This window comes from Schistocerca piceifrons, chromosome 10, assembly GCF_021461385.2.
Source record: "Schistocerca piceifrons isolate TAMUIC-IGC-003096 chromosome 10, iqSchPice1.1, whole genome shotgun sequence".
Lineage (NCBI taxonomy): Eukaryota > Metazoa > Arthropoda > Insecta > Orthoptera > Acrididae > Schistocerca > Schistocerca piceifrons.
The window spans coordinates 23,135,206-23,163,035 of NC_060147.1; the positions used below are offsets into that span (position 1 = coordinate 23,135,206).

Genomic DNA, 27,830 nt, shown 5'->3' on the forward strand with positions numbered 1-27,830 from the left:
ATTTCACCTGCAATGGCTGAGTGAGCGAATGAGTGAGTGTTAGATCGCTCTTTTTGTAGCCAATTCTTAACCCAGAATTGTCTGCCAGTGTACTCACACTTTCCCAAGTGACCTTTGGCAGGCAGTTGAATAGATTGGGGATTCCCCGATCTCCTCAATGCCAGATGTTTAGAATTAAACTGCTGGTATTCCAAGTGCTACAGTGCAGGCTGTATACATCGCAGGATGCTGAAACATCATAGGTTTGTTCATTAAACAGTGTGCTCACAGAGTGTGCTGAAAAAATAATAGTTCCACTTTCTGCCAACAAGTGAAAATATGGCACTGTAAGCAGTCAGAATGTCAAATTTTTCCTGTTTTGGCATCAGTAGGCCATTTGTTGCAAAGTGACACCTGTTGATTTCTTTTGTGAAGTACCTGTTAATGTAAAGGATTAAAAAGTTTGATGTTTTCCATACGAAATGTAATGGCTATTGAGAGGAAACATTGTGCACTGCTTGTAAAGTTATTTCACCTGAATAGCAGCAATAGAAGTGCTGCATTGTAGGAGTATCACCAAACAGAAACACTTGTGAAGAGGTCCCTTGCCAATAAATGGTTTAAAGGACACGATCAAGAAATTTGAAGAGTGAGGTGAATTAGGCAGTGCGGCAGGGAAAGGGAGACAGCCCATTCCCATGGCAGTTGCTGATGATGTTGCTGTAGCTACAGCTGAGAGTGCAGCAGATGCTTCAAGTTCTGCAGCCAGTGCTCAAGCTGTCTCTCTTTCTCTCTCTCCTTTTTTTTGCACTAAAAGATTCAGAATGAACACCAAACGTATCCCCAAGATAGGCTACAATGCTGCAATGCTGTGAATTTGCCCACTGTTTTTTTTTTTTTTTTTTTTTTTTTTTTTTTGGCATGCATAGAAATGGATGACATGTGGCACGAGTATATTCTTTGGATGGACGAGTCAAATTTTACTCTGCACGGTGCCGTGAATGCACAGAAATGTCACATTTGGGTTCCTCTCCAACACATTATATGAGAAAAACCCACTGCATTCAGCTTATATGACTGGTTTGGTTTCACAAGCTCCTCCATTCTTGGCCTGTTTTTGTTTGAGGGGATGACACCTTGCTGGCCCGTTATGTGTACACAATAAGGACATTCTGGTGCAACATGTGATTCCATCTTTGCCAGTACATAACTGTGTCCACACCACTATTTTCGTGCAAGATGGGGTGACATCTCATTTTGATTGCCAGGTGAAAGGTTTTATTTGAGAAATGTTCAGTAATGACCGCACGAACTTTGTGTAATTTCAAGATGTGTGGCCTTACAGATGCACCGACCTAAGTCCGTGTGAGTTCTGGTTGTGGGAAAATCTGAAGGATCACATCTGTCTGGGATGTATCTGGATAACATACAATGACATATCACTCTAATTACACAGGACACGCTGAGAGCAACTGTTGACGGTGACACATTACAGATATAGCGTGTCGTAACCTGTGGTCATATTCTAATAAACGTGCCATGGAACCACCATTATCATGAGTTTGATTGTTTCTGCCATTTTCCTACATCCAAACTACATTCTGACTGCTTAAAATGCCTATTTTCATCTGGTGACAGAAAGTGGAACAATTACTTTTTTCAGTGTCTCCATAAGCACACTGATTAATGAACATACCTATGATGTTTCATTCACCCTGTGATGCATACAACCCACACTACAGCACTTATAACACCATCAGTTTAATTACACTGAGGTAAAAAAGGTCACAGGATAGCGATATGCACATAAACAGATGGCAGCAGTATCACGTACACAAAGTATAAAAGGGCAGTGCATTGGTGGAGCTGTCATTTGTATTCAGGTGATTCACATGAAAATGTTTACAATGTGATTACGACCACTCGATGGGAATTAACAGACTTCAAATGCAGAATGGTAATTGGAGATAGAAGCATGGGACATCCCATTTAAGGAATTGTTAGGGAATTTAATATTCAAAGAGCCACAGTGTCAAGAGCGTGCCAAGAATACCAAATTGCAGGCATTACCCTGGCCACAGATAATGGCCTTCATTTAATGACAGAGCAACGGTATTTGCATAGATTGTCAGTATTGACAGACAAGCGACAATGCATGAAATAACCGTGGGAATCGATGTGGGACGTACGACGAACGTATCTGTTAAGATAGCGTGGCAAAATTTGACACTGATGGGCTAAACCAGCAGACGACTGATGTGAGTGCCTTTGCTAATGGCACGGCATCATCTGCAGCACCTCTCCTCAGCTCGTGATCATATCCGATGGACTGGGAAACTGTGGCTTTGTAAGATGAGTTTTGATTTCGGTTGGTAAGAGCTGATGGTAAGTTCAAGTGCTGTGCAGACTCTGTAAGCTGTAGATCCAAGTTATCAACAATGCACTGTGTAAGCTGAAGGTGGCTCCAGTATGGTGTGGGCTGTGTTTACATGGAATGGACTGGGTCCTCTGGTCCAGCTGGATGGATCATTGACTGGAAATGGTTATGTTTGCATTCTTGGAGACTGGTTGTAGCCATTCGTGGACTTCGTGCTCCCAAATAGGTCACCAGGACACAAGTGTTACATTACATTACATTTTTATTGGTCCTTTTGATCATTTGTTGTACAAGATACACAATATGATATTGGGCAAGTCATTGTGATTTACAATGCATGTTTTTAAATCATACAAGAATATTTACATTCATATTTTTATGTTTCAAGATATTCATCTACACTATAATAACATTTTAGCAATAAATATTTATGGACAGCAGTTTTAAATTTTGAAGTGTCTCTTATTGTTTTAATGTTTGTAAGTAGCTTATTGCATAGTCTGTTTCCTGTTTGCACTGGTCCATTCTGTTTTAGTGTTGTGTGTTAGCATGTTGAACATGTATGTCCTGCTTTCTCCTTGTGTTATACAGGTGGATACTCTGGTTAGTTGACACAAGATTGTTGCTATTTTCTAAGATTTTCCTTACAAATATGATTACTTGTAAAATGTACAGACATGTTAGTGGAAGCCCTAATAAGGGCTTGCATGAGCTTCTTGATGCAGAATTTTCTATGGCTCTTACAGTTGTCTTTTGGCATATAAAACAACTTTTGCTAGCAGATGTGTTTCCCCAGAAGATTATGCTGTATCACAGTAAGGATTCTGCATGGGTGAAGTATACATCTTTTAGTGTCTCTTTCGATGTGCAATCAGAAAGAATTTTGATAGTATAGCAAATGGTATTTAATTTATTTGAAATGATCTTCTTGGATCCATATCCCAAGAAATTTTATAGAACTTATATTTTCAAGGGTTCTAGTAAACAACTCTATGTCTGGTGCTAGTGGACATTTATTTTGCACTGTTTGTATGTGCATTGTAACTGTTTTTTTTCTGTGTTTATTACTAAGTTCTTTCCAGAAAACCAGTCCGTAATATGTGTGGTACAATTTTTAATCTCACATAGTAATTCATCTTTGGTCCATCCTTTTATTATCACATTTGTGTCATCCACAAATTTTATGTAATTATGGTATGGGCTAGTCCGTTCCAAGTCATTTACAAAGAGTAGAACAGAACTGGTCCTAGAATGGAGCCTTGTGGTACACCATACTTGATGCTCTGTTTTTCTGAGCAGTAGGACTTTATCTTGTTCCCTTCTCGGATAGTAAGCTCAACAAATTGCTCTCTGTTTTGGAGATATGATTTTATCCTTTCAAGTTTCTGAAGCAAGATGTTGTGATTGATGACATTGAATGCTTTAGAGAGGTCTAGAAATATGGCTGAGATATGTTCTTTATTGTCTATTGCATTTAAGGTTGCATTTAGGAATGCAAAGATAGCTGTCTCAGTAGATTTAGATTTTCGGTATCCATGTTGAGTATTCGAGATAATTATTTTTTTCTATGAAACTGATTAGTCTTTTATAGTAGATTTTTCAATTATTTTGGAAAAACCAGATAATAGTGAGATTGGCCTGTAGTTTGATACTTCTGTTTTTATCCCTTTTTTTGAGCAGGGGTTTTACTTTCGCTATCTTCAATTTTTCTGGGAACACCCCTTCTGATAGAGACCAGTTACAGATATAGTCAGGGATATTGCCAGTACCAACAGAGAATTTGGGCTTCAGTTCTTTGATTATATTAAGTATTTCCTTTTCATTGATGGGGTAGAGAAAAATAGATTTGTTATTTATAGTACATCTGGATTTATTTATAGGAGTACACTGTAAATTTAGATTTATAAGATGTTCAGCTATCTGTGTAAAGTAGGAATTACATTTATTTGCAATTTTTGTAGGTTTAGTTATCACAATTGAGTTCTCCATTAGGCAGCTAATGTTATGGAAGTATGTCTGTTCTGCTGCACTTTCTTTCCTGTCAATATTCCATATGGCTTTCATCTTATTGGTGGAATTTTTTATGTATGTGTCACTTGCCATTATTTTTGCCTGTTGGACAACATTTTTGAATATCTTTTTGTAGGTTTTGTAATAAGTCTTATTCTGGTGATGTGAGTTGTTTGGACAATCTGTGCAGTAATCTTTTTTTTTGTTTGAAGATACTAGAATCCCAGGAGTAATCCATTTATTTTTTGTTTTCCTTGTGTATTTTTCCCTCTGGGTTGGATGGAAGCACAGTTCAAAATAGTAGGTAAAATTGTTAATAAAGTTATTATATTTTCCATCTGTGTGATCACAGTTATAAATCTCTTCCCAGCTTTCTTTCCTCAAGTAATGGAGAAAACGATTTATATTTTCATTACTGTAGTTTCTACTGGTGGTTGTTAGGCAGTGTTTAAGCTGTAGCTTGGTTTCTATACTCAGAGAGAGTTTTGGAGCTGTGTGATCCCCAAAGCCTGTGTTTAGGGGTTCTATTGTATAGTTAATATCTACATTTACAAATATCTGATCAATCATGGTACGTGAAGTCTGTGTGATACGAGTTGCTGTTTCTATGGTGGATTTCATGTTAAAAGTTTGCAAGAGATTCAGTAATTCTTTCTTTTCTTTGGTGTCCTTTGCAAAGTCAATTAAAATCACCACATAGAATAACTCTTCTGTTCCTTTGTGTTAGTCTGTTAAGTGAATTTCCAAACTTTTTAGGAGAGTATTTATGTCACCAGTTGGATTCAAATGGTTCAAATGGCTCTGAGCACTATGGGACTTAAATTTTGAGGTCACCAGTCCCCTAGAACTTAGAACCACTTAAACCTAACTAACCTAAGGACATCACACATATCCATGCCCAAGGCAGGATTTGAACCTGCGACCGTGGCGGTCACGCGGCTCCAGACTGAAGCGCCTAGAACCGCTTGGCCACACTGGCCGGCTCACCAGTTGAAGCTCTGTATAAACAAATAACAGCTAGTTCAATGTCTACTATCTCAGCTCCTGATAGCTCTACATCTTTTTCCTTCACTATTTCAACAGGAAATTTTATATTTACAAAGTTTATATTATTTCTTATGAATATACAACTGCCACCATGTTTAAGAATTTTTCTACAGAAATAACCACTCACCACAAAGTTAGGTAGGGACACAATATGTAACTTGTCCTCATCAAGCCAATGTTCTGTGAGACACAATAATGATGTACTTTTTAATTCGTTTTCTAATAGGATTTGGATTTCACTTGTTTTACTAGTTAGTGATTGCGCATTTTGGTGAAAAAGAACCTGTGAGTTTTTATTTTGTGTCCCCACAGAAAATCCTGGCTGTGAGGTGGAGGTCTGGATTTCATCTGATACATCATTTCTGGTATTTCTTGAATTTTGCAACTGGTTTGAAGAACATTCTGCATAATCAAGTGGATGATTTGGCCATCCAGATCACTCAACATGAATCCCATAGAACTTTTATGGGACATAATAGAGATGTCAATTCGTGCACAAAATCCTGCGCTGGAAACGCTTTCACAATTATGGATGGGTATAGAAGCAGCATGGCTAAGTATTTCTGCAGGTGACTTCAAATGACTTAATGACTTGTTCAGTCCATGCCATGTTGGGATGCTGTACTACACCGAGCAAAAGCAAGTCTGACAAATATTAGGAGGTACCCTGTGACCTATGTCACCTCCGTGTATAACCACCCAGTAGTCACCTACCTCTATTTTGCAACTCCACGACACTTCATCTCTGAATTTCACTTTGGCTACAGTGCTCTTAGAGTGATTTTCAGCACTGTACCCACAGTAATAAAGGTCTACAGCTCTTACACATTGATCGATGTGCCACAGCAGAGAGATGACAGTTCAAATCTCTGTCCGGCCCTTCGGAATTAGATTATTTGTGATTTTCCTAGATCACATAAAATGAATGTTAGGATGGTTCATTTGAAAGAGCACAGCTGATTTACTTGTCCAGTCCACCTGCAAGAATGTGAGACACTAATCTTCCTACCCACCTCAGTTGACAGAACAAATGACTTAAACACGTCCATAATTAATGAATTCTTTGCAACTGATGCTGTTTTGTGTTTTATTTAGCAATGCTCAGTTACCTTTCATTACATGATAAAAAAATAATTCTCTTCTTTTCTTTTTCTGCCAGGGCCAAAAAAGGATCCAGAGTCAGCAAAAGAATTTTTTGCCGAGAAGTTTCAGAAATGTTGCCACGATGTGAGGAAGAGTGTCTACGTACGCTATACTTGTGCCACAGGTAAGATAGGGACTGCCACTTACATCAAAACTGAGTCTGATTATGGACTCTAATAACAGTACGATATTCCCATTACCGTCATTAAAAGTAGAAGGGAACAACGGAAAGTAACACACAATAATTTTATTACCAGAAAGTTTAATAGGTAACAAAAATAAATTATAAATGAACTTGCATCTTTTACCTACTTTTCTACATAGTCACAAAGATTCTCAACACATTTCTCCCATCACGGTTCCAGTTTCAATGTGCCCTGTTTGTAGAGTTTTGTTTGGTTGGAGTATAGCCAACAGCAGAATGTTGATTTCACTTCCCCACTTGTTGCAAAGCGTTGGGCAGCCAGGAATTTCTGCATAGGACTAAACAGATGAAAGTCTGACTGTACACAGTCTGAACTGTACGGTGTATGCTCGAGCAACTACCACGCAAATTTGGTGATTTCCTCACGAACAGGAGCAGCCGCATGGGGTTGGGCATTGTCACGAAGAAGTCTGACACTGTCACTATTAATGTTGTGGTGTTTGTCATGTAGGGCACGACACAACTTAACCAAAGTTTAAATGTAGGCTGCAGCATTCAAAGTGGTCCTGCATTCAGCAAAGTCTACCAATAACACACCATGCATATTCCACAACACTGTCACTACCACTTCCTAGCAGACTGAATCTCTCTGAATGTTTTGCGTCCAGGGGAGCCAACACGTTTCCACTTCATAGAGGCCTGTTTGGTTTTGGCTGTATGCCCACGACTCATCACCAGTGACAACTCCTTTCAGAAAGTCATGCGCTTCTGCTGTATGAGCTTGTCATCATCCGCTGGGCCTTGTGGTTGTCTGTCAGATTCTTAGGCACCTAGTGAGAACTAACGTTACGAAATTCCAACGTCTCATGAACAATATCATACATGGCACAATAGGAAATGTTGAACTGCTACAATAAGGTTTGCAGTTGTACAACCCAGTAGTTCAAAATTGCTGCCTCAATGGCTTTGACATTCTGTGACAATGCAACTGCTACCAGCTGCTCAGAGTGTGACAGATCACTGAGGTTCACACAGCCCTCTTGGAAGAATGCACACCACCTGGAGACATTGCTACAGTCCATACACGTGATGCATGTCACTGTGAATTTCACTCAATTTATGCTCTACGGCCCACAAATATCGAACTACTTTTCGCTGCTCTTTACAAGCTGATGAGAGTAACATACATGCCATGTTTTTTCATAGTTCAGGCTTCTCTTGGAAGAGTTGCACATGAAAAAAAAAATACTAGATGAGAAAAAAATTATATTGAGTTACTTTTCAGCCCCCCTTTGTAAATTAAAATTGCTGTAAGACTGAAGGTCAGTGTGAACACTGAAGAGCTTTACTTGGAACAGTTCTATTGGACACAGTATGTCCTCACCTTCCTCAGGCCTTTGAATGTATTTAACTGGCCGATTACAGAGGAGCTGACAGTTTACTGTGGACTCTGAGTTGCAGTGCACTTTCACACTTTTTGTCATAAATTAATAATTGCCAGATATGAAAGAAGCAAGAAGTGACAGAAAAACGTCCTGTGTCTAGCTGAGGGACAAACCCCGGATTCTGAATCTTTCGTCTGCACCACACTTTACAAAAGGTGACTTTTCTAAGTGAAACTGGTCAACTCGTACAAATAGCTGGGTGTAAAGGGATGTGAACTGGAATGGTTATGTAGGATCAGCCACAGGTAAAGCATGTGGCCAACTTCAGTTTCTTGGTATGATACTTGGAAAATTCAATCAGTCTTCAAAGCAGATCACTTATGAAACAATTGTGTGACCCACCCTGGAATATTGCTCAATTGTTTGGGACCCTTATCATAAACGGCTAACAGAGGACATAAATCGTATGAAAAAGAAAGGCATCATGAACGGTTACAGGTTTGTTCAACCTGCAAGAGAGATCATTAAGGTAGTGCCAACATAGCAGAATTGGCAGATGCTTGAAGACATACTGACAATCTTTCGACAGGCTGCTTACAAAGTTTTAAGAACCAGTTACAAACCAAGGGATTTACTACAAAATCCTATGAAGGGAATACAAAAGGTGACTTTTCTAAGTGCAACTGGTCAACTCGTACAAATAGCTGGGTGTAAAGGGATGTGAACTGGAATGGTTATGTAGGATCAGCCACAGGTAAAGCATGTGGCCAACTTCAGTTTCTTGGTATGATACTTGGAAAATTCAATCAGTCTTCAAAGCAGATCACTTATGAAACAATTGTGTGACCCACCCTGGAATATTGCTCAATTGTTTGGGACCCTTATCATAAACGGCTAACAGAGGACATAAATCGTATGAAAAAGAAAGGCATCATGAACGGTTACAGGTTTGTTCAACCTGCAAGAGAGATCATTAAGGTAGTGCCAACATAGCAGAATTGGCAGATGCTTGAAGACATACTGACAATCTTTCGACAGGCTGCTTACAAAGTTTTAAGAACCAGTTACAAACCAAGGGATTTACTACAAAATCCTATGAAGGGAATACAAAAGGTGACTTTTCTAAGTGAAACTGATCAACTCGTACAAATAGCTGGGTGTAAAGGGATGTGAACTGGAATGGTTATGTAGGATCAGCCACAGGTAAAGCATGTGGCCAACTTCAGTTTCTTGGTATGATACTTGGAAAATTCAATCAGTCTTCAAAGCAGATCACTTATGAAACAATTGTGTGACCCACCCTGGAATATTGCTCAATTGTTTGGGACCCTTATCATAAACGGCTAACAGAGGACATAAATCGTATGAAAAAGAAAGGCATCATGAACGGTTACAGGTTTGTTCAACCTGCAAGAGAGATCATTAAGGTAGTGCCAACATAGCAGAATTGGCAGATGCTTGAAGACATACTGACAATCTTTCGACAGGCTGCTTACAAAGTTTTAAGAACCAGTTACAAACCAAGGGATTTACTACAAAATCCTATGAAGGGAATATTAGACTAATTACAGCTGACAAAGAGGCATGAGATGAATTATTCTTTCTGTACGCCATATGTGAATGGAACAGGAACAAGTCCTTGTAACTGGTACAGCAGGAATCACCCTCCGCCGTGCACATCACAGTGGTTTGCAGAACACAGATGTAGAAGTTGAACTGTGGAGAATGCTCTCAGTTACCTCTTAGTGAGAATTACAGGGCAGATCCCAACATTCAATCTCGATTTTGTTGTTGTGGTCTTCAGTCCAAAGACAGATCCGATGCAGCTCTCCATGCTACTCTATCCTGTGCAAGGCTCTTCATCTGCAAATAACTACTACAACCTATATCTTTCTGAATCTGCTTACTGTATTTGTCTCTTGGTCTTCCTCTATGATTTTTACCCCCCACATTTCTCCTGATATTAAATTGGTAATCCTCTGATGTCTCACAATGTGTCCTATCAACCAATCCATTCTTCTAGTCAAGTTGTGCCACAAATTTCTCTTCTCCCCAATTCTGTTTAGTATGTCCACATTAGTTACATGATCTGCCCATCTAATCTTCAGCATTTTTCTGTAGCACCCCTTTTTAAATGCTTCTATTCTCTTCCTCTCTGAACTGTTAATCGTTCATGTTTCACTTCCATCAGTGGCTACACTCCAGGCAAATACCTTCAGAGAAGACTTCCTAACATTTAAGTCTATATTTGATGTTAACAAATTTCTTTCCTTCAGAAATGCTTTTCCTGCCATTGCCAGTCTAATTTTATATCCTCTCTACTTTGGCCATCACTCGTTATAGCAATATATACTTTAGCAATATATACTTTAAGTGTCTCATTTCCTAATCTAATATCCTCAATATCACCTGACTTAAATCGACTACATTCCATTATACGAGGGTCACTCCAAAAGAAATGCACACTATTTTTGTAAAAATACAGTTTGCATTCTGCATGTGTGAAAGTTTTACAGTGTGTAGATACATCCTTCCCGCTTGTTTTCAAACTTAGTTCGACCTGTTCCCGTGAGTGGCGCCGTCACAGCATGTCTTCAAGATGGCTGCTACACTTGATGTTCGTCAGAAGCAATGTGCTGTCATAGAATTCCTGTGCTGTGAAAATGAGACAGTGGGAAACATCCACAAGAGGTTGAAAAAGGTGTACAGAGATGCTGCTGTCAATCGCAGTACAGTTAGTCGGTGGGCAAGCAGGTTACGTGATGAAAGCGGGCACGGCAATATTGAGGATTGTCCTCGCAGTGGCAGTACTCTCACTGCAGACACTCCAGACAATGTGCAGAGAGTTAACGAATTGGTGACTGCTGACAGACGCATCACAGTGAACGAATTGCCACACTATGATGGGATAGGGGAAGGAAGTGTCTGCAGAATACTGAAAGTGTTGGCGTTAAAAATGGTTGGTGCCAGGTGAGTTCCCAGGATGTTGACAGTGGCTCACAAAGAAACAAGAAAAATGGTATGCAGCGAACTTTTGGAACAGTACGAGAATGGTGGAGATGAATTTCTTGGAAGAATTGTGACAGGTGATGAAACATGGCTCCATCATTTTTCACCAGAGACGAAGAGGCAATCAATGGAGTGGCATCATGCAAATTCACAAAAAATTCAAAACCACACCTTCTGCTGGAAAAGTTATGGTTACGGTGTTTTTTGATTCCAAAGGACTCTTGCTTGTGGACATCGTGGCAAGTGGAACCACTATAAATTCTGATGCATATGTGATGACACTGAAGAAACTTCAAGCTGGACTGAGTCTTGTTTGACCACATCGACAAAAGCAGGAAGTTTTGCTGTTGCACGACAATGCATGGCCACATGTCAGTCAAAAAACCATGCAAGCAATCACAAAACTCGGATGGACAACACTGAAACACCCGCCTTCCAGTCCAGACCTGGCTCCATGTGATTATCATCTCTTTGGGAAACTGAAAGACTCTCTTCGTGGAAAAAGGTTTGAAGATGATGACTCCCTTGTGCACACTGCCAAACAGTGGCTCCAACAGGTTGGTCCGGAATTTTACCGTGCGGGTATCCAGGTGCTGGTTCCAAGATGGCGTAAGGCATTGAGAGGGATGGAAATTATGTGGAGAAATGAAAATATAGTTCCTGAAGGATGTATCTACACACTGTAAAACTTTCAAACATGTAGAATAAAAGATGGATTTAAAAAAAAAAAAATGTGCATTTCTTTTGGAGTGACCCTCTTACTTGTTTTGCTTTTGCTTTTGTTGATGTTAATCTCACATCTTCCTTTTAAGACACTGACCATTCCATTCAGCTGCTCATTCAAGTCCTTTGCTGTCTCTGGAAGAATTAGAACTGAGCGAGGTGGCACAGTGGTTAGCACACTGGACTCGCATTTGGGAGGATGACATTTCAAACCTGTGTCTGGGCATCCTGATTTAGATTTTCTGTGATTTCTCAAAATTGCTTCAGGCAAATGCTGGGATGGTTCCTTTGAAAGGACACGGCCGACTTCCTTCCCCATCCTTCCTAATCCAATGAGACTAATGAACTCACTGTTTGGTCCCCTCCCCCAAATCAGCCAGTCAACCAACCACAGAACTACAATGTCACTGGCAAATCTCGAAGTTTTATTTCTTCTGCCTGAACTTTAATTCTTTTGTTTCTTTTACTGCTTGCTCAATGTACAGATTGAATAACGTTGCGGATAGGCTACAACTCTGTCTCACTTCCTTCTCAATCACTGCCTCCCTTTCATGCCCCTCTACTCTTATAATTGCCGTCCAGTTTTGTGTACAGGTTGTAAATAGCCTTTTGCTCCCTGTATTTTATCCCTGTTAACCTCAGAATTTCAAACAGAGTATTCCAGTCAACATTGTCCGCTATCAACATAGGTTTGCCTTTCCTTAACCTATCTTCTAATATAAACTGTAGGGTCAGTATTGCCTCACGTATTCCCACATTCCTCTGGAATCAAAAATGATCCTCCCTGAGGTTGGCTTCTACTAGTTTTCCAGTATTCGGTAAATAATTTGTGTTAATATTTTGCAACCATGACTATTAAACTGATAGATCAGTAATTTTCACACCTGTCAGTGGCTGCTTTCTTTGGAATTGCAATTATTACATTCTTCTTGAAAACTGAGGGCATTACGCCTATCCCATACATCTCATTCACCAGATGGAAGAGTTTTGTCATGGCTGGCTCACCTAAGGCTATCAGTAATTCTGACGGAATGTCATCTACTCAATGGGCCTTGTTTCAACTTACGTCTTTCATGCTCCGTTAAATTCTTCTTGCAGTATCGTATATCCCATCTCTTCTTCATATTTGTCCTCCTCCATTTCTATAATATTGCCTTCAAGTTCATTTCCCATGTATAGACCCTCTATATACTCCTTCCATCTTTCCCTTCCTTTTTTAGGACTGATTTTCCATCTGAGCTCTTGTTATTCATACAGCTGCTTCCAAAGGCTTCTTTAATTTTCCTGTAGGTGGCATCTGTCTTTCCCCTAGTGAAATAAGCTTCTTAATCCTTACATTTGTCCTCCAGCCATTTTGCAGTTCCTGTCTACCTCATTTTTTAGACGTTTGTATTCCCTTTCACCTGTTTCATTTGCTGTGATTTGATACTTTCTCCTTTCATCAGTTAAATTCAGTATCTCCTCCGTTACCTGAGGTTTTCTACCACGCCTTATTTTTCTACCTATTCAGTCCTCTGCTGCCTTCACTATTTCATCTCTTAAAGCTACCCATTCATCTTCTGTTGTATTCCTTTCCCCTGTTCCAGTCAACCATTATCTGACACTCCCTCTGAAACTGTCAATAACCTCTGGTTCTTTCAGTTTATCCAGGTTCCATCTCTTTAATTTCCTACCTTTATTCAACTTCTTCAGTTTTAATCTACAGGTCATAACCAATAAATTGTGGTCAGACTCCACATCTGCCCCCGGAAATGTCTTACAATTAAAGGATGGTTCCAAGATCTCTGTCTTACGATTATATAGTCAATGTGAAGCCCTTCTGAGTTTCCACATCTCTTCCAGCATTACAACTTACTTTCATGATTCTTAAATCAAGTGTTAGTGATGAATAAATTATGCTATGTGAAAAATTCTACCAGGGGTTTCCAATATTATTCGTTTCCTCCCCAGTCCACATTCACCGACTATTTTTCCTTCTTTTCCTTTTCCTACTATAGAATTCCAGTCCCTCATCACAGTTAAATTTTCATCTCCCTTAACTACCTGAATAATTTCTTTCATCTCATCATACAATTCTTCAATCTCTTCATCATCTGCAGAGCTAATTGGCATATAAACTTGTACTATTGTGGTTAATGTGGGGTTTGTGTCTATCTTGCCTGCGATAAGCATCCACTATACTGTTTGTAACAGCTTACCTGCATTTCCATTTTCTTGTTCATTATTAAACCCAGTTCTGCATTACCCATACCCGACTTTGTATTTATAACCCTTTCTCCTGATGACGACATCCTCCTGAGTAGCCCCAGCCTGTAGATCTGAATGGTGGACTATTTTACCTCCAGAATATTTTACCCAAGAGAATGTCGTCATCATTTAACCATACGATAGAGCTGCATTCCCTCGGGAAAATTGCAGCTCTAGTTTCCCCTCACTTTCAGCTGTTTGCCATACCACCACAGCAAGGCTGTTTTGGTTGACATTACAAGGCCACATCACTCAGCTGTTGCCGCCCCTCAACAGATACTCCTCCACTGTGGTTGCACTTACAGTACGGCTGTCGGTATCGCTCGCTGAAGTGCAGGGTTCACGGGGAGCCAATCCAGATATATGTGACTAAATAAACAATAATATGGACTTCAGAAACACAATTTCTTTTTATTTAGGGACAAGTTAAGTTAAAGCAGTTGGAAATGGGGTAACAGACATTACATGGAATATAGTAGGGTTATAAATGGTGAAACAAAAAAGTGAATACCTAATAGAATTAAAAACATGTCATATTTGTTGTTATGAAGGAAGTGAACAGAGAGGAACCTCAGGTGAAGGCTTTATTGTAAACAAGCAATCTACAACACCAAAGACACTGAAGTAATTTCAGACAAATAGCAAGGCTTATCTGCTAAACTTATTCCACTTCATGCCTTCCAGATAAACCCTGTAGTGAAACTTCCTGCCAGATTAAAACCGTGTGCCAGAACCTTGCCTTTTGTTGTCAGTACTGTTAGTGACTGAGCTTTTCAGCACGACTCGTGACCAGACTTCACAGTTATACTTCAGCCAATGTTCTCCTATCTTCCAAACATCACAGAAGCTTTCATGCATAGGACTGCAGCTCCAGAAAGAAAGGGTATGGTGCAGTCCTGGCTTAGCCACAGCCTAGGGCAGAGGTGTCCAACCTTTTAGCTTACCCGCGCATCAATATACTTAACGCTAACGATATCCACTGGGAGGGGGTTGGGAGAGGGGTGGGCAGCGGCTGGGAGCAGGGGGCAGTCGGAGTTGTTCTAAAAAGGTAAGATGGGATTAATTTGATGATTTATATATGAGACTTCATTAATAATTTTATTTATAAGTAACTGCAAATCTGAATAAATGTGACATTTGACTTTTAATTTGGGAAACTGATCTATCATTATCAGGTTTGATCTATGTGGTTGCAATTCTCAAGGTGTTCATGTGAGGTTATGGTTTTATTTTTACTCTTTGTGTGCTTTACTTTTGAAAACAACTCTTCCAAACAAAGTTGACATATGTAACACATGGTTGTGCAGCAAGGAGATTTTTCTCTGGTCAAGTATCTACATTTACATCTACATTCATACTCTGCAAACTGCTGTGAGGTGCATGGCAGAGAATATGTCCCATTTCCCAATTATTAGGGTTTCCTCCTGTTCCGTTCACATATAATGCGGAAAGAAATAAGCCGGTTCTTGAAACTTTGTTAATAGACTTTCTCGGGATAGTTTATGTCTATCTTCAACAGTCTTCCAGTTCAGTTCCTTCAGTATCTCTGTGACACACTCCCACAGGTCAAACAAACCTGTGACCATTTATGTTTTCCTTCTTCATATACATTCAATATCCCCCGTTAGTCCTGTCTGGTATGGGTCCCACACACTTGAGCAATATTCTAGAACCGGCCGCACAAGAGACTTGTAAGGAATCTTCTTTGTTGACTGATTTAATTTCCCCAGTATTCTACAAGAAAACCAAAGACTACCACCTGTTTTACGCATGACTCAGCTATGTGATAATCCTATTTCATATTCCTACATAGTGTTACACCCAGATATTTTTATGAGTTGGCCAAATCCAGCAGTATCTCATTGATATTATAGTCATAGGATACAATGTTTTTTTTGTTTTGTGAACTGCACAATTTTACATTTTTGAACATTTAAAGCAAGTTGCCACTCTTTGCACCAATTTGAAATCTTATCGAGATCTGACAATATTTATGCAGCTTCTTTCAGACAGTACTTTATTACAGACAACTACATCATCTGTAAAAAGCATGATTTTACTATTTATATTGTCTGGAATGTAGATGAAGATGAAGATGAAATAGGAGATATGATAATGCGTGAAGAGTTTGACACAGCACTGAAAGACCTGAGTCGAAACAAGTCCCCCGGGAGTAGACAACATTCCATTAGAACTACTGACGGCCTTGGGAGAGCCAGTCGCGACAAAACTCTACCATCTGGTGAGCAAGATGTGCGAGACAGGCGAAATACCCTCAGACGTCTAGAAGAATATAATAATTCCAATCCCAAAGAAAGCAGGTGTTGACAGATGTGAAAATTATTGAACTATCAGTTTAATAAGTCACAGCTGCAAAATACTAATGCGAATTCTTTACAGACAAATGGAAAAACTGGTAGAAGCTGACCTCGGGGAAGATCTGTTTGGATTCTGTACAAATGTTGGAACACGTGAGGCAATACTGACCCTACGACTTATCTTAGAAAATAGATTAAGAAAAGGCAAACCTTCATTTCTAGCATTTGTAGACTTAGAGAAAGCTTTTGACAACATTGACTGGAATACTCTCTTTCAAATTCTGAAAGTGGCAGGGGTAAAATACAGGGAACGAAAGGCTATTTACAATTTTTACAGAAACCAGATGGCAGTTATAAGAGTCGAGGGGCATGAAAGGGAAGCAGCGGTTGGGAAGGGAGTGAGACAGGGTTGTAGCCTATCCCCGATGTTATTCAACCTGTATATTGAGCAACCAGTAAAGGAAACAAAATAAAAATTCGGAGTAGGAATTAAAATCCACGGAGAAGAAATAAAAACTTTGAGGTTCGCCAGTGACATTGTAATTCTGTCAGAGACAGCAAAGGACCTGGAAGAGTAGCTGAATGGAATGGACAGTGTCTTCAAAGGAGGATATAAGATGAACATCAACAAAAGCAAAATGAGATAATGGAATGTTGTTGTTGTTGTTGTTGTGGTCTTCAGTCCTGAGACTGGTTTGATGCAGCTCTCCATGCTACTCTATCCTGTGCAAGCTTTTTCATCTCCCAGTACCTACTGCAACCTACATCCTTCTGAATCTGCTTAGTGTATTCATCTCTTGGTCTCCCTCTACGATTTTTACCCTCCACGCTGCCCTCCAATACTAAATTGGTGATCCCTTGATGCCTCAGAACATGTCCTACCAACCGATCCCTTCTTCTGGTCAAGTTGTGCCACAAACTTCTCTTCTCCCCAATCCTATTCAATACTTCCTCATTAGTTATGTGATCTACCCATCTAATCTTCAGCATTCTTCTGTAGCACCACATTTCGAAAGCTTCTATTCTCTTCTTGTCCAAACTATTTATCGTCCATGTTTCACTTCCATACATGGCTACACTCCATACGAATACTTTCAGAAATGACTTCCTGACACTTAAATCAATACTGGATGTTAACAAATTTCTCTTCTTCAGAAACGCTTTCCTTGCCATTGCCAGCCTACATTTTATATCCTCTCTACTTCGACCATCATCAGTTATTTTGCTCCCCAAATAGCAAAACTCCTTTACTACTTTAAGTGCCTCATTTCCTAATCTAATTCCCTCAGCATCACCCGAATTAATTAGACTACATTCCATTCCAATGGAATGTAGTCGAATTAAATCGGGTGATGCTGCGGGAATTAGATTAGGAAATGAGACGCTTAAAGTAGTAAATGAGTTTTGTTATTTGGGGAGCAAAATAACTGATGATGGTCAAAGTACAGAGGATATAAAATGTAGACTGGCAATGGCAAGGAAAGTGTTTCTGCAGAAGAGCAATTTGTTAACATTGAGTGTAGATTTAAGCGTCAGGAAGTCGTTTCTGAAAGTATTTGTATGGAGTGTAGCCACGTATGGAAGTGAAACGTGGACGATAAATAGTTTTGACAAGAAGAGAATAGAAGCTTTTGAAATGTGGTGCCACAGAAGAATACTGAAGATTAGATGAGTCGATCACATAACTAATGAGGAGGTATTGAATAGAATAGGAGAGAAGAGAAGTTTGTGGCACAACTTGACTAGAAGAAGGTATCAGTTGGTAGGGCATATTCTGAGGCATCAAGCGTGGAGGGTAAAAATTGTAGAGGGAGACCAAGAGATGAATACACTAAGCAGATTCAGAAGGATGTAGGTTGCAGTAGGTACTGGGAGATGAAGAAGCTTGCACAGGATAGAGTAGCATGGAGAGCTGCATCAAACCAGTCTCTGGACTGAAGACCCCCCCCCACACACACACACATTGTCTGGAATGTCAGTAATATACAAAATAAACAGCAAGAATCCCAACACACTTTCCTGGGGCATACAGGAAGTTACTTCCACATCTGACACTGATTCTCCATCCAAGATAAGTTGCTGCATCCTTCCTAACTGAGAAATCCTCAGACCAGTCACAAATTTCACTCAATACCCCATATGATCTCACTTTTGACAAGAAATGTAAGTGCGGTACTGAGTCAGATGCCTTTGTAAATCAAGAAATACAGCAACTACATGATTGTTTTGATCCAAGCTTGCAGTATGTCATGCACGAAAAGTGCAAGTTGGATTTCATATGATGATGGTTTCAAAATCCATGCTGGCTGACATTGAGGAGGTCACTCTGTTCAAGATATCTCACTATGTTTGAGCTCAGAGTATGTTCTAAGATTCAACAACAAATTGATGTCAAGGATATTGGACGGTAGTTTTGATGATCACTTCTATTACCCTTCATGTACATGAGTGTGACATGTACCTTTTTCCAAAAATTTGGCATGGTTTTTTGTTTAAGGGACATACGACAGATTAAAGTTAGAAGAGGGGCTAAATCACCCACAAATTCAGTGTAGAATCTGACAGGGATTCCATTGGGCTCTGGAGCTTTGTTCAGTTTTGACTATTTCAGCCTTTTCTCAACACCACTGACACTAGCACTTACTTCATTTATCTTTTCACTGGTATGAGGATTAAACTGGGGCAAGTCTCCTGGGTTTTCCTTTGTAAAGGAACATTTTAAAACAGAGTTAAGCAGCTCAGCTTTCACTTTGCTACTCTCAGTTGCAGTTCCTGTCTCATTCCCTACTGACTGGTGCTACTAATATGACATACGACCAAAATTTCTTTGGTTCTGTGAAGGATCATTTGTCAATATTCTGCTACAGTGGTCATTGAAGGCATCATGCATTGTTCTCTTGACAGTCAAATGCGTTTCATTCAGTATCTCTCTATCTATAGCCCTATGCTTTGTTTTATACTTATTGTGCAGTAATCTCTCTTTTTTTTTTTTTTTTTTTTTTTTTTTGTTTTTTTTTTTTTTTTTTTTTTTTTTTTTTACAGTGACTGTATACCACTGGAGGTTCCCTCCCATTATGAACTGTTGTACTGGGTACATATCTACACAGTGCATGGTCAGCCATTCTTTTAAACTTGAGCCAGAGTTCCTCTACATGCTTCCCACACTGTGATGAAAGTATTAAGTTCCTCATTGATATATGAAACTACTGATTTTTATCTAGTTTACTGCACATATACATCTTTCTGTTTGTTTTAGTTGTCTTTTGTACTTTGGTAATCATTGTTGCCACAACCGTGTCATGGTCACTGGTACCCACTACAATGTGGTCATCATCAAAGAGGCCAGGTCTATTTGTTGCTGTTATATCCAATGTATTTCCATCATGATTGGGGTTCCTAACTATATGTTCTACGTAGTTTTCAGAGAAAGCATTTAGTAAAGTTTCAAAGGATGTCTTATCACATCCACCCATAACAAAACTGTAAGTTTCCCAATTAACTGTTGGATGGTTACAGTCTCAATCGATGATTACAGTATGATTAGGGACCTTACGTACAAGTGAACTGAGGTGTTCTCCCAAGTTTTTTGTCACATCAGGAGTGGAGTGTGGTGGGCAACGGAAGGATCCAATTACCATTTTATGCCCATCCGTGATACTGAGTCGTGCCCAAAAAATCTCGCATGCAGCTTCAATTTCTACCTCGGTGGATTTAAATTTCTTCTCTACTTTGACAAATACACCACCTCCAGTTCCCATTTGTCTGTCCTTTTGATATACATTTATTTTCTTCCCAAAAATCTCACTGGTATCAATTTCAGGTTTCAACCAACTTGTATGATGACACAAGCAGACAAATGTCTGCTGGTGTCTGTGTATGTGCGGATGGATGTGTGTCCTTTTTTCCCCCTAAGGTAAGTCTTTCTGCTCCCGGGATTGGAATGACTCCTTACCCTCTCCCTTAAAACCCACATCCTTTCGTCTTTCCCTCTCCTTCCCTCTTTCCTGACGAAGCAACCATTGGTTGCGAAAGCTAGAATTTTGTGTGTATGTATGTGTTTGTTTGTGTTTCTATCGACCTGCCAGCACTTTCGTATGGTAAGTCACATCTTTGATTTTAAATATATTTTTCCCGCGCGGAATGTTTCCCTCTATTATATTCATATCATGTATTTATAAGTAATGTTAATTATAATTCAGGTGGCGATAAAGGCTCTGATTATGTGTTACAATACAATACATTACATTCAGTTAATCTTACAAATTACTTTCTTGTAATATGGATCTGCAGCATCTATAATTTTTTTAAATGATTTCCTCATGCTTTCAGCTGAAAAAAATTTTTATTAATCTCCCATTAAACACAATGATTTTGTTAAATTGACCTGCAACATTTTTGCACCCACCGGTTCAGCATGAATTTCCCCAGCCAGCAGTTTTTTTACTGGGAGCCAAATTTTGTTGCCCTGAATTATGTTTGTATTTCTTCTGATCTCTCTTCCATTTCTTATACTTAATTTCACATTTTCACTTCTTGTTTATATCTTTGCACATACTCTGACTTAGCATCTCATGACTTTCCTCCTCAATTGTTATGAAGTTCCTGCATTTGTAACAAAAGAAGGAAGGTGCTTATTGTACATGTTTGCCAACGTAACTTTATACATGCCTCACTCTTAGCGGATACAATGTTTATATGCAAAAACCCAGCATTCTAGAAAAGTCAGGGATACAATGTGTTGAAACAGGTACTCAGTTTTGCTATAGATAGCATCTGTCTTTCTCATATCAATGTATGATTCTATAGCTTCATACTACTCCTACAGATATTCTGGCTTTGCCATTTTTGCCCTTTCTGACAATATTATTTTCTAGATGTCTATATTCCCATTCACCTGCTTCATTTTTATATTTTCTCCTTTCTTCAATTGAATTCAACACCTCGTGTGTTCTCCAAGGATTTCTGTTGGACCTTGTTGCTTGTCTATTTAATCCTCTGCCACCTTCTCTGTTTCATCTTTCAAAACTCCCTATTTATCTTCTATTGTAACACTTTCCCATGTTTCAGTCAATCATAGTCTAATCATCCTTTTGAAACTTTCAACAACTTTTGGCCCTTTCAATTTATCCACATCACATTTCCCTAATTTCCAAGCAATCTCCAATTACTTAGTTTTAATCTCTATTTTACAATCAATAAATTGTAGTTAGAATCTACATCTGCTCCTGGAAGCATTTTGCACTTCAAAATCAGGTCAAGAAGTGTGTCTTACTATTACAAAACTGATGGAAACCTGGTGTTTACAGGTTTCTTCCACATATTCAACCTTTTTTTCTTTCTTTAATTTATCTGATAAAAATTAATGACAGCACTTAACATTAGCCTACATGTCAGTCACTTCTTGGAATGATACTGCATCTACTGGTGCTTCATAAGTAAAATTTTTCTGTTGCATTTGAACAACTGATAGAATTCCTTAGAGAACAATTTTGAGTGAAAAAACAATTATTTAAAAAAAAAATAAAAAGGCAATTGACAAAGTTTTAACCTTGCTTTACCAGCCATATATGTATCTCACAGTTGAGAGATTTACATTAAAGCTACATAATATGATTTTCTGCTTCTTTCAGATACTGAGAACATGTCAGCAGTATTTTCCACAGTTCGAGACTTCATCACGAAGAGGATGATGTTGCAGTTCAATGTGCAATAATATAGACTACATTTTCTCCCTACAGTTCCTCTCAGGTTAATGATTACAGATGTAAATATCATTTTTGAACCTGACATGTGTTTTCAGTATTATAAATAAAAATTATGTTTGAACAATTAAAAAAGTACATACTTAAATTTCAAAAACTGTAGTGTGCAAGAAAGTGCAACTGGAGAAAACAATTTGACAAGACTGCATTTATTTTTGTACGTGATACTGTTTAAACACTATAAACTTTAATAAATAAAAATTAATATTTAACACTAGCAGTACATGCATCACCCGTAACGAATCTGCACACAGCTACAACACAAGGCAAATAAATTATGTATATGTACTTCAGACAAACACAGCACTTTTACAGAAAAGCATACCCCATCCTGGCATCAACCTATATCATGCATTAATGAAATCCAAAAAAATAATAACACAGAAACAATTTCAAATCATCAGTGAAGGATTACTTGGTGATGCATTGCTTCTATACAGTAAGGGAATGTCTAGAAAAACAAAATTGCAGCACTAACTACGATTTGTAAAGTGTATAGAAAAATAAAATATTGTGTACATGCCTTTCGCTAAACTGATATATGTGTACAAAAATTTCACGAAATGTGTACAGTAATTAAGGAATTGACCAATATGTTTTCTACACTGTACAGTCCTAAATTCACGGGACTATTTAAATAAATTCAGTGAATCAATTTATGAATACTTTCTTTCAACAGACTGCTAATTGTACAGCTAGGTAGTAGTCATTTGAGGGGAATTAGATAATCTGTATGATGTGATTACCAGGTAGTAACATCATATTAGAAAAAAGTTTCACGATTACAAAAGGAGAGATACTTTGAGAGACGTGAATCTTGAAAATATCAGCACAAATTGCCATCATTATCATCTGTGACAGAAACAGCAGATGCAGATAGTAACTTTACGATGGAAGGTAGTTCTGAAAATACTGCCAGGGAAGTGTTTTGAGCAGCAAAGGTAAGATCTGTTCGTGCTGTTGTGGAGAAGACAGATGCCTCACCCAGTAATTCACTGTGCTGTTGCTCACTGCTAGATCTCCAAAGACATTCTGCAAGCATCCTTGAATATTTGCGATGCTCAGGTTTTTTGCCAAAAGAAACTCTATGACAGTTCTCTGTTTGTAACACACCTCCATTACAAACGCCATTTTGAAGAGCATTTACAGTGGTGCCACCTATCATAACTTCATGAAACTAAAGGGGCTGAAGCATGAATATTCCACAATGTCCCAGAACAAATTCTGCAATTTTTTTTTTTGCAAATGAAGCTGGCCGACAAAAAACGTGTTGCATTACTTATTGAACGCCCCTTGTACTACAGAGAGTGACAGTGACAGTAAAGTGGTCAATAAAAGTGGCATTCCAGTCAAAGAAATAACGCCTCATGCAGATGCAAAAGTACTGCTGGAAAAACTAATGGTTTTCCTAGAATTTTAGTCAGAAACAACTCCAGCTGAACTGATGTTAGTGAAATGTCTACACAACCGTGCCATTCTCAAGCACCACAAGAGTTTGAAATAGAAGAAACTTACACACTGTCTCGGTAATGAGTAGACTACAGTACTATAGAGCAGAGGTCTCCAAAATACGTAGGTTGGAACTTAAATAGTGGCAACACTGCTGTGGAGACACTATGCAATGGAATCTACAATTGTCGCTGATAGCACACGTTGTTGACATACCTACCTTACCTCGGAGCAAATGGACTCGCCCGTCCCACATAACCGACGTGTGCACAGTCGAGTGTAACACAGTCACTTGTGAGTGAACGGTCTAACGTAACGGTGTCATTATGTTTTCAAAACAGGAACAACGGAGTTGAATCAAGACTGAATGTGCCAGAGGTCGTACAGCACGAGAGTGTCATCGACATCTTCAAGAGGAGTGCGGGGAATCGGCATTGCCATACAGAATAGTGGCACATTGGATAAAAGCCTTCAACGAAGGTCAGCAAACTGTGGCAGACACGCACAGGGCAGGTTGTCCTAGCATCTCTGAAGATGAAGTGCATGCTGTTGCCGGGTTAGTGGACACTGATGGACGCCATACGATTCGTGAACTCACCCACGAAACCAGATTAGTGCATACGACTGTGCTTCACATCCTGAGGGAACACCCGGGCATGCGGAAAATTGCATCACGACTTGATGGAAATGCATAAATGGATGGGTTACGATGCTGCTTAGATGCACATGGAGTGCTATGAGTGCGAAGGAGAGGCTTTCTTATGCCATATCGTAACACTGGATGAGACATGGGCCACATCACATGAGCCACAACTGAAACGCCAATCCTACAAATGGCATCATTGTGGATTGACGCGAAATTCAAAAGCGCTTCGGTGCTGCAGTATGGTGAAAGTTAATGGTGATTCTCATATATGACTGAGATGGTGTTATCCTAACGCATTACGTTCCTCCACAGCAGACCATCAATGCACAGTACTACTGTTCATTTTTGGTGCATCACCTGTGACCAGCTTGGCGAAAGAAGCGGCGACACTTTCTGCAAAACCCACCCATCACTTTGCACGACAATGCGCAGGCGCATACAACGCAAGCTGTGGCTGCTCTGTTTGGTCGATGGGGCTGGGAAGTACTGTACCATCCACCGTACTCCCTGGACTTAAGTTCTTGTGACTTTGATTTGTTTCTGAAGATGAAGGAACCACTTTGTGGCATTCGCTTCATAACTGTTCCAGAGATTCAACAGGCAGTAGACTGCTACATTCGCGCCATCAACAGAACAGGCTCTGCTAACGGTATACTATGACTTCCACATCGCTGGCAATGGATTCTACACAGCCCTGGTGACTACTTTGAAAGACAGTAACAAATGCAAACATTTAACTCTTTTGTATCGATTGTGAATAAATAGTTGCCACTATTTAAGTTCCAACCCTCATAGTATCTGCGGGCTGCTGCATCCAACCTGTGAAGGGATTTAATTTGGACAGCATTCAAGCGAAAGGTGGTTTAAGTACCACACAATTCTTCCACTCGTTAAACTCTAGAGAGTCCTCTAAGATCATTGCCCACACTTTTTCTTAAGTAACAGATACGCCACAAGGAGCACTATCTATGCAGCTGACAGCAACTTTCTGGCTGTGATGTTATTTCAAGTTTTCACTTAAATAAATGTGCAATATATGTATTGAAACTGAAAAAAGTGGTTAGTGAATATCGTATCTTCAATACACCGTGGGCCTCGAAATATTTCATTATACAGATGAAAACAAACCAATGGGTGTTGCCTATAACAAACTTATTGCTATTCTTAAGGAATACAAGGTTCACGACCACTACTAAAAGAAGCATAGTGCACAGTTCGATAACAAGTTATGTGTGCGTGAACTCAAAACATTGAAATGTCGAATTTGCTTTCAACAAAACATTTCTGGGAATATGTTCCAGGAAGTGATGCTATTATGAAAGCAAGTTCACGAATGGCCAATGAAATTGCCAAATAAGGCAATTACATAAAGAGGTATATTTTAATTACAGCCAAAGACCTGTTTCCTAACAAAACACTACAATGTAAAGGAGTCACTCTTTCAGAAAATATAGTTGTGCATTTAGTTGAAGATAATGCCTGTGTTTATCAAGTCAGTTACAATAAAATCATTTATTATTAACACAGACCTCAAAGTTGGTAAACAAATAACAGATCTGATTTCCTAGCATGGCACAACAAAGGAGAACATGTATTTCAAGAGGTAAAATTAACTTTAGCTGAAAAGTACAACTTTCCTCTTTCTGGCCGAAATGTTTTACAACAGATAGGAGAAGAACTGTGTGTGGCAATTATGCAGGTTTTGTTGGAAGACTAAACTCGAAACATGAGGCCAATGGTGTTACCAACTCTCAAACAATACATTATTCTTCATTACGAAGCAAAAGCACTGGATATGTCCTGTTTGGAGAAGTTTGAAACTTTTGTTGTGAATTTAATTCACTGTTATGTACAAAAGCAGCATCAATTCAAGTCTTTCCTAGGAAAGGTAGAATCTTTGTCAACTGATCTTTGAAATATTTCTGAAACAGAAGAACAGTTCTTTGGAAGTACTGTCATACAAAGAATGGCTATGAAAACTAGCTCTCATATCTGATTTTGCTCTCCATTTGAACTGGAAAAACAACCCACATTCTGAGACCTTTAGACATACATTAAAGCTTTCAGACAGAAACTGATGCTTTTTTACACAACATTAGACAAAAATTTTCTCACACTTTGCGAATTGTCAGTTGGTGAAATTTTCCGCTCTTTTCTGTAATGGAATTTCTTGGTGGTCAGAAGAAAGAATTCTCTACCAGATTCTCAGATTTAGATGCTCATTCCAAAGTGGTCCAGATTTTCCAGAGCTTCTTTTCTTGCAAAGTGGAAGATGTTCACTCAGTGCTGCAAGAGGAAGTCACTGATCTGTAAGCACCACATGACACCATAAAACACACATTTAAATAAGCAAGCCTTGTTCAGTTTTATAGTATTCTTCCAGAAGAAGACTACCCCAAGATTAAAGGCTGCGCATGAGGTTTGTTATCTGTTTTTGGCACTACCTACAGGTGTGAACAAAAATTTTCTTTGTTGAAATTTACACACTCTAAATACAGAAGTAACATGACTTATGAACATTTATGATATACTTTACTCATATGACAGACTAAATTAGAGGCACAGTTCGAGAAAACTCTGGATTCAAAGCACAAATTTCCTATCTCTCACAAAGTGAAATAAAAATTGTTAAGATGTATCTGAAGTTTCCACTGAATATTGTGTCTGTGTCAAACAACAATAAATTTTGATATAACTTTCTACTTTAATTTCTGAGAAAACATGTTATCAAACATGTTATCTGAGAAAACATGTTATCAAAACTGGATTTGTGGTCCTGAACGTCTATTAATTTGGAGACCACCGCTATACAGTTTAAATGCCAAAATAAAAGATTTTTATATTGTAGTACATATTTAGAGCTTTTGCATTAAACGTAATATGTCTGGATTATCCAGATTTTCGGTTGTCCGGAATACATCCAAACCCACAAAGTCTGGATAAATGAGTTTCTTGTGTACTTGGGAAACAAGAATGAGACGGTATTAAAGGTATTCCCTTTGAATGCATAGAGTTTTAGCTCTATGATATGACATGAATTAGATTAAATTTGAAATGAGGAAACATTAAGTATGGTATCCATCAAGGTTTGCTGGTTGGCCCACTTCTGATCCTTATAGACTGGACACTGGAGGACTTTTTACAAACTGCAATGTTTGCTGCTGACACATATACACTAAGAAAGGGCTGAAATACAGCAAAGACAATAATGGAACAGGTTCGCAACAACTTGATAGCAGGCAGCTTAACCCTTAAATTCACAAAGATTCATATTATGAAATTCCAAAGAAATAAAAGTGACTCGCAGGTACCAGAAGCAGAGATCAATGGGCATGCAGTGGATAAGGCTGCACATATAGAGTCAATGGACACCCACGCGGATACTAAACTGGGGTGGATAAGTTAACGAAAAAGCTGTCTCCCACTGTGCAATTAGGAATCTCTCACACAGTGTTGATCTGCAGATGGGATTGTTAGCATATGTTTGCTCAGTTGTCTTCTGTCAATATTCTGGAGCAACATAGCTTATGTCAAAACAGTATTCATTCTACAAAGTGTGCAGTAAGAATGTTGATTAATATTGAAAACTA

The 27,830-nt window shown here is 38.9% G+C and overlaps 1 protein-coding gene across 4 annotated transcripts in view; it reads left to right on the forward strand.

Annotated features, from left to right (window-relative positions):
• The window catches only part of LOC124719108 (guanine nucleotide-binding protein subunit alpha-11-like), a 134,019-nt gene extending 111,341 nt beyond the window's left edge, over window positions 1–22,678 (forward strand). For 2 of the 4 annotated variants that reach the window (XM_047244800.1, XM_047244802.1), the window contains 2 exons: window positions 6,573–6,680; window positions 22,014–22,678. In XM_047244800.1, coding sequence (XP_047100756.1) covers window positions 6,573–6,680; window positions 22,014–22,096 — 191 coding nt within the window. In that variant the 3' untranslated portion in view covers window positions 22,097–22,678. Of the gene's footprint in view, window positions 1–5,725; window positions 6,681–22,013 lie in introns of all 4 variants that reach the window. The other 2 variants (XM_047244801.1, XR_007005986.1) reach the window with 2 other exon arrangements.
• The last annotated feature ends 5,152 nt before the right edge of the window (window positions 22,679–27,830 follow it).